The sequence below is a fragment of the Myotis nattereri genome (assembly GCF_964212035.1).
Source record: "Myotis nattereri genome assembly, chromosome: 8".
NCBI lineage: Eukaryota > Metazoa > Chordata > Mammalia > Chiroptera > Vespertilionidae > Myotis > Myotis nattereri.
In genome coordinates, this window is record NC_138083.1 from 88,584,032 (window position 1) to 88,604,765 (window position 20,734).

General features: G+C 39.9%; 1 protein-coding gene across 1 annotated transcript in view; it reads right to left on the minus strand.

Annotated features, from left to right (window-relative positions):
• ASXL3 (ASXL transcriptional regulator 3) overlaps positions 1 to 20,734 on the minus strand; it is a gene marked incomplete at its 3' end in the record, with an annotated part of 169,922 nt that overhangs the window by 94,789 nt on the left and 54,399 nt on the right. Inside the window, exons 3-4 of the mRNA XM_081097332.1 lie at positions 3,719 to 3,827; positions 2,103 to 2,211 (exon numbers count right to left, since the gene is read on the minus strand). Coding sequence (XP_080953458.1) covers positions 2,103 to 2,211; positions 3,719 to 3,827 — 218 coding nt within the window. The remainder of the gene's footprint in view (positions 1 to 2,102; positions 2,212 to 3,718; positions 3,828 to 20,734) is intronic.

The following is a 20,734-nucleotide window of genomic DNA, read 5'->3' on the forward strand; positions in this document are numbered from 1 at the left end:
CTATATAGTCTGGCCTATAACTTCTCTTACTTCTTAATTTACCATATTTTGCCTTCCTCCCCCCCCCCCTTTAGCTCTTTCTGGCTCCCAACCACACTGGCCTTTTGATGTTTCTGGAACATTCTATGAACTCTCCTGCCCCAAGACTTATATAATTTCTGCTGCTTCTACCTAAAACTCTCTCCCATTAAATATCTTCTCCCTCACTCCCATTGGGTCTTTTCTCAAACGTACCCCTCTCTCCCACTTTTATTTCCTTATTTATGTTGCCCCATATCACTTGTCAGCACTGAATAAGCTATAAATTTTACATATCTGTTTTTTAAAAATATATGTTTTTTATTGATTTTGGAGAGAGGAAGAGAGAGAGAGAAATAGTAACATCAATGATGAGAGAGAAACATTGATCAGCTGCCTCCTGCATGCCCCCGACTGGGGATTGAGCCGACAACCCAGGCATGTGCCCTGACCAGGAAATCAATCCAATGATCTCCTGGTTCAGAAGTCAATGCTCGACCACTGAACCACACTGACCGGGCTACATATCTGTATGATAATTGTCTGTCTCTTTACCAACACTGACATCCATGAGCAGTCTCTTTTCACTCTGGATTTTCACTGTTGTGACTGCCATGTCAAGAGCAGTCCTTGCACTCAGTCCAAGCTCAGTATACACGTTGAGAGACAGCACACAAGTGCTGATGCAAATGGGCAGTACAACTAGAGGGGCGACCCACCAAGATTCCCTCTGTCCTGAAGGAGGAGAGTGTGCCCCACTCACCAGCCCTTCCAGGAAGCCAGACATCGCTGCGCACGCTGATGCGTCCTCCCTCTAAACGCAGGACCTGCCCAAGCTCACAGTACAATTACAATGGTGGTGGGTTGAGTTTTCAAAAGGTATAGGATTAGGGACATCAAATTCAATGAAAGCTGATTGAAAAAAACAAAACAAAACTCTACAAGGCTTATTTCAGCCATTTGACTAAGACAAGACCCTGTGCTTCCTACACTGTTTCGCAATCTCTGCTGCAGACCAGGTAGGCGCTGAGGCGGACTCCATCTCGGGGGACCATCAGAGAACACACCAGCTTAAAGGCAGGGCGCCTGGTACAACACCAAGGGACTCCTGTGGCCAATAATAAAACGTGTGGCTTTGGCTATCAGTGACATACACTGTTTCCACAAGGATCTGGTAAGGTCAGTCTGTTTAAAAAAGGGAGACCGATTTCTACGAGTCCACTGACAGGGACTTTAATGACACAACCTTCCTCCCCAACCACCTCCAGGGTCCACTTGTGGGACCAGTGGGCAGCAAGTGGAAAATAATTACGGCGGCTTTTGCGGAACAAAACTTTGCCAAAACTGCAACACGGACACTACATACACAGCAGATTCATATGCAAATGTCTAGAGAAAGATAAAAAGAATTCACCTGGAGAGAACTCAGGGGTGGAAATGCCCCCTTAGAACTGGAAGGGCTGCTTACTTTTCAAAAGTATTCACAAGAATAGGACTTATGTGGCCCTTGTTTCACTAGGAGGAATGAGAACACTAAGATTACCTTATTATGGACAAACCTGGAAACGAAGCTACTATAAAACTACTAGTAGCCCTGTGCACGAATCTGTGTGCGAGTAGCTCGCTGCCCCACCCTCCTATACCTCTCTGTTGCTTGTAGATCGGTTATGACGTTACAGTGTCCCGGCTAATTTGCATATTCCTCTATTATTATATTAGACTGTAATGTCAAGCACCATCAGACATACACCCCCAGCATGCTCAAGCCTCACATAAGACTTAGCCATCAGGTACCCTCAGGTGACCTCTCACCTGGCATGAGAAATATGCTGATAACACTCACGATTACCCAGGGGAATCCATCCAAAATGAAAATGAAATAATAGCAAAAAGCCAAAAACTGTTTACTTTTCTTAGGTACGAACCTTTTGAATCACAGTTGTTTGATGATAAATCTAAGTGGGTGATAAGCACTTAGAAGAAAAGGGTATCGACAGTGGTAGGGGATTCAGTTAGTGAATTGTTGGAATTCGATATGACTTTTGAGGGAACAGGGATTCCATCCTGAAATCCATCTCACTGACCTCCGTGTCCTTCCCCCCGGGCGCTGGCCTCCGCCATTTCTGTGCCATCCACTTCCGACTCGCAGCCTAAATCCAACGTCCCCTCAGCTGGGCAGGACGACTCCTCTTTCTACATCGTTTTAAAAAATGATTTACGGAGATGTGTTAGCAACTGAAAACATTCAACACACTTCCAGCACCCTAACGCATCACCACATTTACTTGTCATTTGAAATTTTAATACTGACTTACTGTTTAATGTAAAAGCACACCTTTAAAAAAACAAAACTGGACCTTGCTGGTTTGGCTCCATGGATAGAGCGTCAACCTGTGGACTGAAGGGTCCCAGATTCAATTCTGGTCAAGGGCACATGCCCAGGTTGTGGGTTTGATCCCCAGTGGGGGGCGTGCAGGAGGCAGCCAATCAAATGATTCTCTCTCATGATTGATGTTTCTATCTCTCTCTCTCTCCCTCTCCTTTCCCCTCTGAAATCAATAATTTTTTTAAAAAAGAAAATGTATTTATAAAAGCAACAACAAAAAACTGGGCAAGGCCCATTGCCACAGCTGAGTTTTTGGATAACCTTTTAAAAATCCATAAAAAATCCATTCCCCTTTGACATACATTGCTTTCATTATGTTTTTCAATTCTACATTCTCTCTTATGTTAGGAAATGACTTCACAACTCAGAATTTTAATCACTAAATGAAACACCCAAGTAGCTACAAAAAGCAAGTAAAATAATACAAGGTTAACCTGTAGTTATTTTCTGAGACACACACAGTAACAAGAGCTTAATGCTTAGGAGCTGAGAAAGAATCTTTGTTTCTTTGCCAGGTATAACTTTTAACATTCAAAACAAAACCTTCTCACAGGAAATTAATGAACTTTCAATGTAATCCATCATTCATGAAAGCAGTGACTTCTTTTTAATTCATAAGGAATAATACACTGCTTTTACTCCATCCAACGCACATGAGCGTTGGGAGGCCATTGGCTTTGTCCTCAGGAATTCTGCATCTTAGATGGCGTTTCCCATTCCAGTGGAAAATGGGAATTGCACTCAAACAATGAAGACTCCGTTATCTGCAGCTTTCTCTATTCTTCTCACATAACAAATATGCACTGTTAGTAAACCTGCATTGAGATCACTGTTTGCTTTAAAAACCTAACAACAGCAAGTCAGCTGTTTAAATCAGCAAGTTTTCAAGGAGAATGGAGAGATTGCTTCTTTTTATGAAACACAGAAAGGCATCAGGTGTGAAGCTATGTATCCACCGTCGGCCATTAAGCCAGATCGTCTGTGGCAACTGTGATCTGAAGCTCTTGGCTGATGATCCATGGCATCCGTCCATGTGGATTTTTAGGAATCAAGAATGCTAAGAAAGCCACAGCTATTTTCCATTACCATATGTTAGGCTGCAACCACAGATATGTTTTCCTTAAAGAAAAATGTCATTGTTTATTCTTAATATGAAATCATTTTTAAGACATCTGAAAACATTTAAGAGGCATTGAGGTCATTCTTCTAAACCTTTACCCAAATCTAATTTTGTTTACCTGACCATGTGGGGGGGGGGGGGAATGCATGATACACAGGAATAACAGACATACTATGCAGAACAATGCAACTTACTTTGAGAGCATAGAGGCCTGACTTTCCAGGGATCTTGAAGAATGTTCCATCCCCTATTCGAGTGTTCGTGTGTAGCATTGCATTCAGACAGGCTAATGGAGAAGTCCCACTAGAAAACAAAAGTGCGCAAAAATGAAGCAGTCTGAGACGCAGCTCCTGTGGCAGAACTGTTCTCTCGCCTCTTAAAAAAAGATCCTCTTGCATGCCTTTTAAAAATATCCTCCCAACCCTGAAAACATCTACATTACAATAACAGGCCAGTCCCGTTTGCCAAAGTTAATCAGATGCATCTGTCTTATAGGCTCCAGGCAAGTCTCCTGAATTGAAATTATGCTTTTATTCATAAAGCAACCAACACTATATTTCAAAGAAACCGAAGCCCAAACGTTTATGTGGTGCTATTTTGCAAATAATACCAGGAAGCCTCGGTACTTAAATATGACAGACAACTTGATGGTTGCACTTGAATGATCAAATAAACCCAAGTTCAAGGACAGTTCCGTCCTATAGGTTCAAAAGCAACAAAAGAATAATAAGAAACCCGGGAAAGACTGATTTGAAATTTAAGTTACTCATGGGATTGCATTTCTCACAAGGCTAAATAAAAATTTATATCTGTGTTTTTATCTCTGACACATCTTCAACACTAACATCCTTTTCTCAGTTAGATTTGTCAAATCAAGAAATATGCGCTTGGGAATTCTGCCCAGCTAATAATTATGTTCTGCAGGAAAGATGCAAGTGACTGAATTATGAAATCAACAGTTTTTTAAAAAAATAACTCTAACAGTATTAAACTAGTGATTAAAAATGCCGAAGCCCATATGTGCAAACATTACTGAAATGTACTCATCTACATAGAGAGATGTTTACGAAATGTATGACACATATGTATTTCCTGGGTTAGACTTTAGAGCTTTATTTTGTGTTTTGTTTGCAAACTGTTATCTTTGCAAACTAGAATTTAGAGCCAGAATTATTAGTTTCATTTACTTATATTTCCATACACATATGCTAGAAGACCAATAATTGGTTGAGCCAATATTGATTAGAATCCCTACCCCACCCTATTCACCTCTCAGGTGAAATATTTGGGGACAAGAGGACCTTAAAGATGATAAGGTTTAAATTTTTTTATTTTCTGTGATAGAAACATAATTTTGCATTACCGAATTAAAAGTTTCCTAATAGCCACCATCATCAAATCTCTTCCTTAGCATGGAAACTCACCGATAAAATGAAAGAGCCATATTTGCTGAGTTTCCACAACATACTTAATAGCGAGTCAGCATATACACACATCCTGGTCCTCACGGTTTCTAAGTATTATAATAACAAGAGCATCTTTATCACTTTACACAGCAGCGCTCTGTGCCAACACGTCAATACGATGCCACTGGGCTTGACAGGGAGCGAGAGCCCGCACATAAACGTGGCTGCAGAACAATGCTGTTGTAACGCTGAAGTCCACACGGTGAGAATGCTGCGTGTTTGTGTAATGTCTTCCCTCATGAACGTCTGCAAGCTCCCAGCCTCATTATTTTCCTTACAAAAGATTTTGTGCCCGTATTTAAAGTAGGCCAGGCCTACTCCATAAAGTAAAATACATTCATCTCCCCAGAAATGTCTGCTCATGAATAAATTCCAGATAAATGATGCTGCTATACATGTTATACTGAATACTTCAAAATATATTTTTTTTATCATTATTCTCGTCAGGCAAAAGCACAGACTATTGGAAGCCGGGAATTATTATGCCAGATTTGTGGAGTTTTAATTTAGTGAAACTGTCAGAAACACAGATTTCCTGTAGAGCCTTGGCAGGAGGATGTTAACACTACAAGTAAAATAGAATCCAATACATAAAAATGATACAATGTAGACCTTAAAAATATAACTTAATAAAATTGTCCTCTTAACATCAACCTTCAGGCACATTCTTCCTGATCTTTATTCCCAAGGTCCTAGCACACACAATTCCAAGAGCTCCGATTTAGAATATTAAAGAATAACATAGCGTTGAAGATAGCTAAAAAACACAGAACAAATATAATTTACCATCACCGTAATTTAAATTTTTTTCTAAGGTACAGTAAACAAAAGATAATTGAAGATAAATTGACTATTAAATAGCAGTTTAATGCTATGCTTGTTGCAAACATAAGTGATAAGCACCCAGTTTCAGATAAATAATAAGCTCTGTTGAGCATAAATATATATTTAATTATACTGTTTATTAACTCAAGATTCACTATAGAAATATTTAAAAATATGTAATTCACAATCTCCAAAAGTCTCCATGACTTTTTTGCTTGTATTTAAAGTAGGCCAGACATACTTTATAAAGTAAAATATATTCATCTCCCCAGAAATATCTGTTCATGAATAAATTCCAGATAAATGATGCTATGTATGTTATACTGAATACTTCAAAATACTAGTACATATATTTTTTATCATTATTCCCTTCAGGCAAAAATACAGGTTTTCCCAAATCTTTCCCAAAACAAACACGAAATCTGTTTTATTTCCACAACCTACAACATTTGCCTTTTAGAAGAATTAGAAAAGACTTTACAAAGGCAAATTTTGCAACTCAAGTCACTGGCTGATTGGTCACTTATGCTTATGCATGTCAGTTGCAATTCTTTACAGAAAAGTAAACCTTATATGATCTGTTTTATTTAAAACAATAAAACATTAGCATATTTGTGCAGAATATACATCAAAGAGTGCATTTTAAAAGTCTTTCAGACCATGTACTTATAGCTGTTCTTCTCAACAATTCCATAAAGTCTAGGAAATCTGGACTGCTTTTCCTGGAAATGAATCTTAACTCCAACTTATTTTACTTATTCTGAACAGGAATAAGTAAAAGTATTATTTATATATTTTTATATTCACAAAAAAAACAGAGCTAGGAAGCATGCCTTGGCCTACTTTAAGAAAAAAATATACATATACATATACATAACAGACGTATATACATATATATATCACAATGATTTGCTGTAGGTATAAAAGATGTGTTATATGTGTTAAAAGTCTTAGCATGAACAGCTATGTAACGTTTCCTATTTTTAATTAAAACTTTTTATTCACACTAAATGTAAGGGTTAATAACCTCAGTCAGAATTTAAAAGTGAAAGATGCTGTAACTTATATGTACATGTGCATATGAAATAATAAAACTAACAATTTAACCAAAAAAAAAAAATCTCTGAAATTTCAAAAGTTACTTACTTTCTAAAAGGGTGAATTGGAAGAATCATCCCGATTTATGAAAGGAAAACAAAGGGAAAAAAAGAAGAAAAAACGTTAGTTTTCCAACTTAAAATGCAACTTTGCATCTTATCATTTCACTAATGGAACACTGTACGAGAAACACACCAACTCCGACCTGGCTGCTGGCGGGAGGCGAATACCGAAGGGCTGGGTCAAAGGTGGCTCTACGTTCTCCCCTAACACTTCTGCAACGTGTTCGTTCTGTCCACAATGCACAGGCGTTCCCATACAGGCATATAATTAGAAATAAATAAGTAAGAGAACATGTGTCCCTAATTCTCTTCTTCCTGCCATTGCCCATCCTTGGGCCCTTCCCTGTCCACCTGCCAGGGTGGACATACAGCTCACTCTACTTGTTTGTTTTTCTCCATCGACTGTGGCGTATGGAGCCTTCTGGTTTGTTTTCGCCTCCCGCAGCCCCTGAAGCGGAACAGGGGTGGAATTTGGAGGCAGGGGAGCAGGCATAATTTAAACTGTCTAGACATCAAAGAACCCCCAGAGGTGCTTGGCAGAGACCCGTGCTGTGTGAAATACTGAAAAACCGTTGCTTTATGACACCGGATTGATGACGGAGCACATAAAATTTTACTAACAGTGCACACTTAGTCAAGGGAATGAATGGCCTATCTATTTTACTAATTTTAAGAACTAGGAAGAATACCTGGGAAATGAAATTGGAGGAATATTTGCAGACATGACAGAAAAACATCATGATTGTGGCCTTCCTTCCCTTTGTCTATGAAATAATAATGCTTTCCAAGCAGTATTTAAGTCATACAAACCTTAAGCTACTTTATTTTATTAAGTATCTCAATAAAGATTTAAGGTGAAAACTATTTCCTGAAAACATTTTTAAATCTAATCCTGAACAAGGTAAGTCTAAAAATTCAACACGTTCAAGACACTTATTAAGAAGCATTATTAGATAGTTACTGTACTAAGTGCTACTAATATAAATTAATAGATACAAGTATATGTTCACTCTCCTTTCAAAAAATTAATAATAGATCATTTTAAGTATTTTCAGTGTTGATAGCTCAGAGAAAATACCTTAATTATATTTTAAGAGGATATTATGTGGGGCTCTGGGGTGCAAGTAATGTTTTATTTAGTTCTTACTACAGATGTGTTCACTACGTGAAATTAAATTACTTACGATTTGTGCATTTAACTTTATGTTAGACTTCACACACACAAATTTTAATGGTATAAAAGGAATAATCAACTTGGATTATCTCTTCATTTACATATTTAATAGGCATGTCATTACTAGTGGAGGAAATTAAACTATTTCTACCAATGAATGCGGAAGACTCCTAAACACATATAAGCACAGTGTACATCACTTGATAAATCAATCACCTAGCCATCCTAGACGATTGAAAACAACCCTAGAAAATCAAGTCCAAACTACCCTCTTACTCTGGATAGAAATTACTGCTAGTCTGGAACTCCCTAAAATGACTGAAAATAAAAACTTAAAGGCTACAATCCTTTATATATGTTACATGAAACACGTTAGCACATAAAATGTTAGCCCAAAAATGACCTCTAAAAAGGTCACTAATAAAAGTTTTTAATAAGCACTGACATGTAAGGATTATCAAAAATTAGAGTTTAAAGACATAAAAGTAGATAGGAATAACCAATCAATTCAAGAGATGGGTCATATTTTAAAGGACAATGTTTTGCCCATTTCTGTTAACAATATAGACATGATTTTCAATATTCTACACGTCTCTAATGTAAAGTTATAAACGTAGTCCCAGTTTTTTTTATGAGTTGGATATATTAAGGCAAGAAATAATTACCAAATGACATAAGTTGTACAAGTCTTAAATTTAGTGAAACAATTTCAGACTCCAAACCTAAGCAATATATCTCTGATTGGCTTGAACAATCTAAAAAGATATTTTTCTTGAATATGAAGACATTTGAACTTAGATCTTTTATCCACTTTACTGACATTACAAGGCTACCACTAGATCAATTACAGTGATTAGTACAGCTTTAGTCACTAAATTGACCTTTCGTTTTAGGAAACAACAATTCCTAAACATTAATACAAGGACAAAAGTTTGATTAGTATTAATTTAGAATAGCATCTATAAGGAAATTAACAAATAATCCTATAAAAAGTGTAAGTTAAAACATATAATCTAAATTATAATTTTAAAGACCTCCAACTAAAATATGTGGTCTTTAAAAATATAGCTTTTCACATGTGAATAAAATTGAAAATAATTCATTCAGTAAAGGCAAAGAGAAAAGAATAAAAATAATATATATTATTATCGCTACTGTTTATTCAGTATCTCTAATGTGACTGAGCTTTTACAACTATCATCAATATTCCTTACAGTCACCAAAAAACACAAGCATGATTCCCACCCAGTTTGCAGGGCCTGAGGGTGGGAATCTTACTGCAGTCAAATAACAACTAACCGAAACAGCTGAAATTCAGATTCTACTCTGATTCCCGAGCAAATGCTCTTCCCACTATCCCACGTTCTCTCTCCAGAGGTGCCTTCTCCACCTAAGAGGCCTTGGATGCTCATATATAGTACTTGAAGGAAAGATGCAAAGAAAAGCCAGATGCTGGCAAAGGTACGGTGCCTGGCCCCATCCTCACTCAATGATGCCCACAGCAATGCCTCCGCCCAGGATAAATGTCAAGCATCGTAAAGAAAGCAGGAGGCTGCAGACGTCATCCCTGTGGGCTCTCTCCTTCAGGTGATGCTTCCTTCCTACGTAAGCTAAGGAAGAAAGAATTCTAAGAGATTGATGTACGGAATTGAGATCCCTACTCGCAGGAGATGCCTCTTTGTAGAATTGAGTCGTTAGAAGATAACACAATCCACTAAATGAATAATCATTTATTAAGCACATTACATATGTCAAGCTCGTGTTGACACAAATTGGCCCTCTGACAAGTGCTTGGCACGTAAAAGAAACGCAGGCTGAGCTGAGCTGAACTCTCTGAATACACACGGAGTGACAAGGGATGCAGGGAAGGGAGCCTTGAGGCAGGTGGCACAACAAGAAGAAGCCATTTGGAATTTACATGTCATCCTTGGTTTATTCTGAGGAGATGACTGAGGTGGGACCGTGTGCACATTTCTAATGTCTACTCCAGTGCAGAGGCAGCCAGCCCACGGCCGTCGCTGGCTCCTTGGGACTCTAGGCCCGTGGTCGGCAAACTGCGGCTCGCGAGCCACATGCGGCTCTTTGGTCCCTTGAGTGTGGCTCTTCCTAAGCGTTAGGAGTACCCTAATTAAGTTAATAACAATGTACCTACCTATATAGCTTAAGTTTAAAAAATTTGGCTCTCAAAAGAAATTTCAATCGTTGTACTGTTGATATTTGGCTCTGTTGACTAATGCGTTTGCCGACCACTGCTCTAGGCTATGTTCTCCCCACTGCAGTCGCAAAGAGAATACTTTCAATTAGGACAAAGCATTTATCTTCCAAAACACAATATTGAATTTCATATATTAAAGAAGAGGCCTTGTAATTATATTTGGTATGATCAATTAGTTTCATATAAAAATGTAAATTTCTATGTCCTACTTGTAGCGACCAGGACTCTCCCATCTTGTGAGACTTGGCTAATCCCGTAGCATTTCCAAATGTGTTCTATGGGATGTTAGTCCCAAGTGATGCCCCCCAAAAATTATCCAATGAGTTTCGGAGAAGCAGCATGCTGCATCCTTTCCTTGCAAACTCACCAAAACACTAAAAATATAGACCAACGTCACTGAAAAACCCTACTTAACTCAAGAAACATACAGAACTCAGTGTTTCCCAAGCATATTTACTAAAAAAATCCCCCATCATATTTGACAACATTCCCTATTACAGTATGCCTAGAAACATACCTGGGGAAATGCTATGCTATATTTATGATTAGGATCATTAGGAAAAAGTGCCGAGCAGTTACACTCCCAGGAGTGTTTAATTTCATCAGCCAAATGTTTTTAAAACTTAAATGTAAAAAATACCTGTTTTTCTCTGTGAAAAAAATAATGCCGTGTGGTGATTATTTTTCCCCGTGTAAATTCATAAAACTGAAAAACGTGTGCAGGAACTTTAAAGAGCACTGAAAATGTTATAAACAGTCTCCACATGTAATTGAAGCACTGTGCATTTGCAGTAGTATACTGCCAAATAAAAACCGCCCGAGCCCGCCCCCCAGGAGACACCTGCCTCCTGAGGCCCTGTCCCTCTCATCAGCGCCGGCCACCACCCTCCGCATCCTGGCGCTGAAGCATTTCCCACACGGCCAATTATTCTGCCTCCACCAAGTTCATCTTCAATGTACATATTCTCTTCCTCCAAAAACCTTCACATCACAAACACAGTTCTAGAAGCTCCCTCACGCGAACCCTGCCTTCATGCCTCCCTGCCCCAATGCGGCCCATCCATTGGTACCAGAGCAATATTCCTATTAAAAACAACTAATAAACAAAAGCAAAAATAAAACTACACCTCCCTCCTTCCCCGCCCCCCCCCCCAAAAAAAAAAAAAGAATACTGCTCAGGCTCTTCAGGCCACGCCATACGCTGGGTTTTTATAAAAATGACTTTCTTTAATCGGTGGTTTTCTCTGCCCATGAAACAAAGGAAGCACGAACTCCTCAGCCGGCACTGGGGTCCTGGCCTTACAGGGCACCTGGCACCGAGCTCCCCTTCCTCTCCCGCTGTCAGGCTGCTCTCCCACGCCCCGAACCAACGCAGCCAACCTCGCGCCTCCATGGTTTCCTGTCTCTGCTGTGGCTCACGTGAAACCGGCCGCCAGGAGATGCATGCCACTCAGAGTAACATGTTAACTGCCCCTGGATGGTGACCCCTGCAGTCACAGCCCTGTATTGCAATCTCAACGCAGTGCCTTTCTGTCCTGGCTTCTTCTCATCCACATTGTTTACACTCCTAACCTTCCTGCCCTGGCGACTTCCAACAAGTCTGGGAACTCCACAGGGGTGAGACACACATTGATTTATCTTTGTAGCATCTGACGAGCTATCTCAATCTGCTCAAAAGGTGTCGGTTGAAGTCAATTTAAACACTGCTATGAAAATTGCTACAATCATGGATGTGTGGGCAGCGAGCGCCCGCAATGAATATCATCTATATCCTGTTTGAACTCATGACTACAATCATGTGTGCCACTCGCCCTGCATACGACACAGGCTACGAGACCGTCTGATGTTCGCACGCCCTGCATCCCATCCCATTAGGGACTTTCCCTTCCTCAGTGAGGATTCCAGGGCAGCCATCCACAAACTGGTCCTCATTTCCCAGCAGGAAGGCTAGCAAGCTTGACCTGTCCCCAGCAGTGGAAGTGGGTGTATCTTTGGGGAACGGATACAGAAATAAAGGGAAAGGGCGCACATTATTTCCAGTAGAAACGTAAGCTGGAAAAGTCCAAAAAACAAAACAAAATAATGAGCTGGTGCCAACCTCTGCCTGCAGGAGGACTGACTGCTGAGAACAAAGTTAACCAAAGGGAAGCAGAGCGACACGTGCCAAGAGGGGAAAACGGTCATTTTTTGAACTCTGCATTATCTGGTCACATTGGAGACCAACCTATTGGCTGCCCAAGGTAACTAAACCAGAAAGTCCTTTGCTTACTTGAGTTCTGACACTTGACTACGCGATGTATGCACACTGACCTCGTTTTCCTAGGTCTCAATGTTCTCACCTGTCCAATGAGTTTAAAACAGCTGTGCTTGGCAGCTCTACTGACCCCTTTTCTGGCTAAGAGTTGAAGGGCAATTAATAATGGTTTGACTACTGGCTTGCTTATTCCAGCCACACTGCCTGCCTTGACACTTCTCTGTTCTCTCTTCCTACTCACTGGTCAAGGTCCCCGTGCCTTCTAATAACCCCTCTAGTACACAAGGATCGTCTCCGAACCTCTGCAACATCACAGCCTGTCCTACGATTGTAGAATTTAGTCCTGTGCCGACGAATACTGTATGGCTGGGTGGCAACCAGCTCCTGAGGACTCCAACCTCCTTAAGATTCTCTGTGTCCCACTCAGAGGCCCTGCCAGCCTTGGGCTCTCCGAAAACATGCAGGACTGTCGATAAGCTAACGTTTCACAATTCAAGGTCAAAACTTGAAGCGTGGCAATACCAACTATTGGTTGAGAATGTCCAGACATAGAACCAAGAAATACTCCAGTGAGAATGTAAATTGACACAACCAGTTTGGAAAGACATCTGGCTTTATCTGGTGGGGCGGAGGGCGGGAGAGCGTGCACGCTCTGTGGATCAGCAATTCCACTTTCTGCTATGGACTCTAGGAAAACTAACACCCACAGAGACACTATGTTTTAGGAAAGAAAGAAATGTCAACAAACTAAATGTTCACCAATAGTTACAGCTACATAATATACTTTCCCCTGTATATTCATAGCGAAACTCTAGAGTTCTGAACTATGCTAGTACACTGCACATCTATGACACTGGTTGCCGCTGAGGAAAGAAGTAAATCGAAGAAACTTCAGCTTTTCCTGCTACACGTTATTTAAAAGAAATTCAAAGCGACTACGGCAACATGTCCACGACTACTGATTTCAGCGGGTGGTTGTTGGTCTGGGACAGCGGTCGGCAAACTCATCGCCAACAGAGCCAAATATCAACAGGACAACCATTGAAATTTCTTTTGAGAGCCAAATATTTTCAACTTAAACTATGTAGGTAGGTACATTGTTATTAACTTAATTAGGGCACTCCTAAGGCTTAGGAAGAGCCACACTCAAGGGGCCAAAGAGCCGCATGTGGCTCGTGAGCCGCAGTTTGCTGACCAGGGTCTATGCTATTTTACTGTATTCGGAAAATTTTCCAAACCTAGACTAAAACTGTTAATGCTTTTCTTCTTTTACCCACAATTTGGCTTCTCTCTACTCCAGCGATTTTCAACCAATGTGCCGCAAGAAAATTTAAAGCGTGTAATACCTGCGTATGTAGGCAGGGGCACGGACCCCTTTTCCCTTATGTTGTCAAATAACAAAATGACACCAGCCAACACATCAACAGCCATCCATGTGAATGAATCAAAATTACACCTATTGTTTGTCAGATTGGCAAACAATGTATATTTTGGTGTGCCACAGAAGTCTAGTAATTAGTTTATGTGTGCCATGAGATGGAAAAGGTTAAAATCGCTGCTCTATAATCTATGAGATTCGTCCCTTGTTTCAAGTTGCGTTCATGTGTAGACATTTTTATGCAAACAAATACCTACATGGAAATTATATACAAAGTGCACAGGTACATCATACAGAGTTCAAAGTCCCTCTCAACTTTTCCCGACCGCGCCCACTGCTTCGGAAGTAATGGCCATTGAAGATGTATCATGTTTGCTTCTGGAGCTGTTCCTAGTTTGCATTTGTATATGCATGTATTCAACTCTATGATTTGGTATTTTACATTTATTCTCAGAAAAATGACTGATTTGAGCTTATTAAATTCCAAAAGTTAGAAAACTGCACGGGAAAATGTTTCTGGGATTTAAAAAAGGGGGGAAAAAAGAACCCTATGAAGGATTTCATTATAACAATGGCTATGATTATTTTAGAAGTCAGAATAAATCTCCGTATTCATAGGTAGTAATAACCGCTAAGTAGAAAATTACCTATATCTTGCCGGCAGGAACCCTTCTTGTAAATATGGTTTTTCTTTTAATGTAAGAACATTATGAAATATCTGTCAATTGAAGAACAGATGAGAAAAATCGCTCAAAATCCCACTTCTTAAAGCACCCCTAAGCATTTTATAAAATTCCTCCGAGCCTATTTTTCTGATGTGTTTCTATTTTAAATCTATCCTTTATCTACACATTGAATTACAATAGTCTATTTTATATTTTACCCTTCCCATACCACTATGAAACCATTAAAGATATTTCAAATGGTTAGAAATATTTATCAACTCGTTTCAAGTGAGTGGTGTTCAATTTGCACATTACATATGGGAACTTTTAGGGAAATTCTTTTAAATGCAAGTTTATTAGAACTTTTAGGGAAATTCTTTTAAATGCAAGTTTGAGGCAACTCCAAACTTATTAAATAAAAATCTTTGGCTGTGGAATCGGTGTCAGCATTTTCTCATACAGTTCCAAGTGGTTCTAATATGCAGCCACATTTGAGAACCACTGATATCACCGTTGAACATTTAAATTATGTCCTTTATTCATATGTGAAATAGCATTGATATGACTATCAAAGTGCACATAATACTTTTTCCTTCTATTCCAGAATACTTTAAGATAGGCTTGCAGAAGTGGCATTATCAATTCAGGCATCATACGTTATGTAATGACCTTTTGCAAATAGTGCCAAGTGGCTTTTCAAATGACCTATTTCGGTTTACATTCTCATCAGTAGTATACAATCAAGAAGCACCGTTTAGAGTCAGGGTGAAGCGCAAGGACTGATTAATGTATTAGATATATTAAAAAACACCCTCCAAAGGTTGCTTTTCCTTGCAGTTCTATGACTGTTACTAAGATCAAATGCTTATTCACATATTTGTCGGGTCCTTCGTTTTATGGATTGGAGCTCCTCTGCTCATATCCCTAGACCACAATGCTCTAAGCTCATTTTTTTTCCTGATTGTTTTAATAATCTCTGCATATAAGCCCTCTAGAACATTAACAAAAGATTTCCTCCAATGTCACTTAGGTTTTGGGTTTCCTATGCAGACACATAAAACTTCATGTAGTCAATTATGCCCATCTTTCCTTTGTAATTTATTTTACAGCTTCTAACTCTGAAGAGTCATGTCTCTAAGGTGGGCTGAAATGTTAGATTTGAATTTTTATAATTGTTCCCCAATGGTATGACTTTTCATGTTAAAATGTTCCATCATGTCTGTATCTTCCTGAAAATTTTCCATCATATCTGTATCTTCCTTAATATAAACATGACTAGCACATCACATGTCCAATAAACATGTATCATGTTTAATGGCTTCCTCTGGCCCACAGAGAAGAGGGGGGTTTCCTTGGCCGTTACTGCTTTTCTGATTCATCCTCCTACCCCTTTTCTGCAAAAGACTCTGGCCCTGCTCATTGGAAACTCCTTGATCAGCAGAATGTCAACAGAAGTCAGCTCAGCATTCTGCTGGCTCTGGGAAAATTTTTACCTTTAAATGTTTGATAAAGGAAATGTCTAAAATTAACTTCACCAACTAAAACTGTTAAGATTGGCATTCATATCACGGGACAAATGTCAATTTAATTTAGTTTTCTTCTCTCTTCGCTCTTTCTCCTCTTTCTTTGCTCAGTGGTAGGAGTCTCCTCTGATTAGAAGTGTTACCATATAAAGATATTTAATGGACATCCCTCCTCACCATAAAACATGAGTTTCATGAAATTCAAGTATCATAGTTATTTGGGATGGTACGGAATGCAGCCACAACAGGCAGATGGAATTACAAAGGGAAAAAAAAAAAAAAAACTTTGCAAAAGGCCTACTTTCTAGGTATGAACCTTCATGAAAACAATATACTTTGAGGAAGGAAAAACAAATACGAGGACAGGTGAATGTAAGCGTCTTTCCCTTCCCCAAACTGGCTTCCACCTAAGAGTCAGGCAGGAGGCCTAAGAGAAATTTATACACCTAGTTCTTGTTTTCATTTCACCCTCTGGGGCCCAGGATTCAGGAGAGACATAAGTTGGGAGCAGGAACTGCAGAAATGCTGATGTTTGCTACAAGCCTTATTAACACTCTTCCATACAGAATAAAACAGTAAAATAAAGGTAAGAATGGCTAGGATCCATGCAAATGTAAAGAGAGAATAAATAATATGGCTTCCGGCTAATGGTTTGGGAAATCTATAAAATTAGACACACATACATATTAATAAATTCCAAAAGTAATGCCACTAGAACGTTATATATGTATTACCTTTGATTTACAGAAATAAACATCTTCCTTAGGGAAAAAATGCGCATTTTGAAGGCCCATGGGGAGAAATGTATCTTTAGACAAAACAAGACTTCCTGTACATTATTTTATGGCAAGACCAATGGTCCAACCAGGCACACAGAGACCCTTCAGACAACAGCTCCAATAAAAAAATTTTAAAAAGGGGGAGGACAATATGTAAATGTAATCGGGGTGGAAAGGAAAAGAATTTGTGAGCCAAGGTAATAAGTCAAGAAAAATTTTTTTTATAACTGAAGCCCTATTTAATCAACTAATTAAATGGTAACTGATTAAACGGTTGCTAAAATTATAGAGAACTATCTATGTTTATGTAACAATAAGAGAACTGTTTTTTCTTTTTTAATGTTTAAAAAATGTGGAATATCATGGCTTCTGGCCATTTGGCAAACATCTTATTTAAATGAGAACAATTCCAATCCACTCACTTGACCTGAATGAATATTCTTGAGGTTTTAAATAGCCACTTAAAGCTTTCAGGAAATCGTTCCTCGATGCACCTGCCACCTAATTCCATGAAATCGATATCTCCCTGAAGCTAAGTCAGGAAATCTTAGGTGATGAATTAAACTAGGACTGTGGCTTCATGAGCTGCTAGCAGATAAAAGATAGCAGTGACGCTGAAAATCATTACAGTTAAATAGGTTTACCTCTTTGGGGAGGGGTGTTTTCTCAGGTACCGTTAGCACAATGAATAGCAGCATATCATGTTAGGGTAGCAATAACCACTTTAATATGTGGTCTAGGACCCTTCTATTCCTGGGTGTCAGTGTATCAGCCATGAAACAACATTCTTTCTGGCTGTGCCTGCAATGAACCCACTGTGATTGTGGGACACAGCTGTCCATCAATACAAAAAGGAAAGCTGATAAGATCGATTCAAAGTTCATTCAAAGGTAAAAGAAAACAAGTATTTGCTGAAATCCAGATATGTTACTCTGTAAGCAGAACACCAAAAGTCACCCTATTTTCAGTCACCGGCACCATGTGATATAGCAGGGGTGGGGAACGTCCGGCCTGCGGGCCGTATAAGGTCCGAGAAATCGTTTGGTCTGGCCCTGCCAAGGCACCTGCAGGCGGGACTCGAAATTCAATGCGTCGAGGAGTTTTTGTAAGTAGCACACATTTATATAAGGTGAACTGTATGAAGCAAATGATGTTATAAAGACCCAATGGGCCTTGGCAGGAAACAGATCCCCACCCCTGTTATACCTGAAAGGCAGAGGTAAGCTGAGGTTCCACAGAGAAAGGTTTCACAGACATACACATATATTTTTAAAAGCTCTCCTAAACAGAAGACCCCTGGTACTAGTCTTCAAATGCTACCTCTCCCCCAATAATTACTACCTGATTGACTTCCATATACCGATCCTTATAGTTGCTTAGGATTCAAATATGGGGTATCATGACTTTATTTTCAACACAGAGAATGAACAAAGAGATATGATCTGAAATTTTAAACCTCTTCAATCTTTTACATGGTAAATATTTGATGACCCTAACATTGTTCCTTTTGTCACTTGGCTTTATAAACTGAGTTTTAAGAAAACTCGGGAAATTTTCAAAACAAATATATGTTAGTGTAGCCTCTTCCTGTGTCTCTCATTTCCTCCTCGGTTTGTTCATGCCTTCTAATGGGCATTCTGCATTTTCTTCTTTCTTTTTTCCCCCTTTGGGGCACCCCACACTTCAACTCTAACATTTTCCTGTTGCCTAACATTTGACTCTGATAGAAAGACTGAGCTTTGGAATCAGCCAGACCCCGGCTCAAATGTCAGATCCTCTCCTTATAGCTGTGTGATATTAACAAGATACCTCGCATCTCTCAGCATCCATTTCCTCATCGGTAGAATGAAGAAACAATACCCACTTCTTAATGTTACTGTGTGGATTAAATTTTCTAAAAAATAGAAACTGCTTGGCTCAGTGCCTGACGCTGATCAGTTACTGCAGAAATGTTAATTTCCGGCCCTTTTGCCAAATGACATTCAACAGACAGGTCTAATGATATGTACAGACACATACATCTATGTTTCTTTGTTTCCGTTATTTACCTGCATTCTACCCCTGGACCTAATAAACTTCCTTTGTGTACAACACACATCAAGCTTTTCATTACCCTCCAGGAAAAGAACTAGAATAATATTACATAAATAAATAAATAACAGCCAAAAGAGGGATCAAATTGCTAAAGGACATGTTCAGAATTGAAGGCACTCTAGCATATTCTCTGTAAAATCTTAAAATGCCTGACCAGTTCAAAGAGGAGAGGCAGTAAAAGGCCTTAACAGTGCAACCCAATGTGACTCTTAGTAAAACGGGGCTAGAATAATGAAGTCCTCTCTGTGACGATAAAGCAAAACATTCTCTGGGAAAAATCGCTCAGCACCCTCAAGAATATTTATCCACGTAGGCAGGCTGCTTTGCTTAAAGGAGCCCCAAGCAAAAAGGGTGGGGAGCAGACACGACTTGAGCAAGAAAGACCATGGAGATGCAGTCAGCAGCCACAGAGAAGAAGGCTAGAAAGGAAAACAAAACGTTTCCACCTCACACTGGGACAGGACTTGCACATGTAAATAAATGTGTAGTCAAAATATGGCCACAGTGCACACAGACTGTAATTCAGACAGAGAGATGAGCAGGCGCACCAAGGCCTCCCAAATGTTCCCTTTCCAACAAATCACACTCTCTCCGTTTTGATTCCAGTCTGCCCAGTCACACGGATGGAACAGAGAGAACGTCTGTGAGCGACATCCGTCTGGGAATCGCCCCCATCACCTTCTACCCATCGTTCAGATCACACTGCCTGGCCTTCAGTGTCCGGCTGCATGCTCACACCCACTGAACAGGAACAGGGGGAGGAGTGACAACTGTGTGGGGTTCCATACAGGGGGACCCTGCATGTCCGTGTGCACCCGAAGTCCCTAGCTGGTACCTACCCGGAAGGAAGGAATGGAACCACGCCAATGCAATCCCAGCCACGCCTGCTAGTTCAAGCATTCGGTTCAGCATCACCTCCTGACCGACACGAAAGCAGCTGAGGCTCTACTATAATCATCACGGAAAGGTGTCCCAAATCCTTCATTCGAGGAAGATCCTTCATACACACCAACGCTGTCTCCAAGCCATGCCGGGGTCTGAAACCAGACTGGAAAATATTACATATGTGTATATATAGCAACACTCCACAAAGCACTCTTCTGCTACGGCATACTTATGGACGGCTGCGTAACCCGTCCCATGGACATAGAAACACAGTGCCTTCTCAGGGTGAAAATATGAACATTCAAGGAAAGATCCTTTCCACAGGAGGAGGCACGCTGAAGGCACAGGAGGGCCTGGAGCTGCCTGGGAAGGTAGTTGAGGCGGTCCCAAATGGAACATACTTTGTCCTGAAGGGAAGAGAGAAAACACAGTGTTGGTTTCCAAGGCTCATCTTCTGCACGTGGTATGCAGGATCAAACTATCCCCGTGGTCGGCAAACTGCGGCTCGTGAGCCACCTGCGGCTCTTTGGCCCCTTGGGTGTGGCTCTTCCTAAGCCTTAGGAGTACCCTAATTAAGTTAATAACAATGTACCTACCTACATAGTTTAAGTTGAAAATATTTGGCTCTCAAAAGAAATTTCAATCGTTGTCCTGTTGATATTTGGCTCTGTTGACTAATGGGTTTGCCGACCACTGAACTATCCTGATATTATTTTAAAAGAAAAAGAAAACCCTTGGCTTTACGGGAAGGCAATGCCAGGTGAACCCTTGAAGCTCTGCTGGATTACCCAA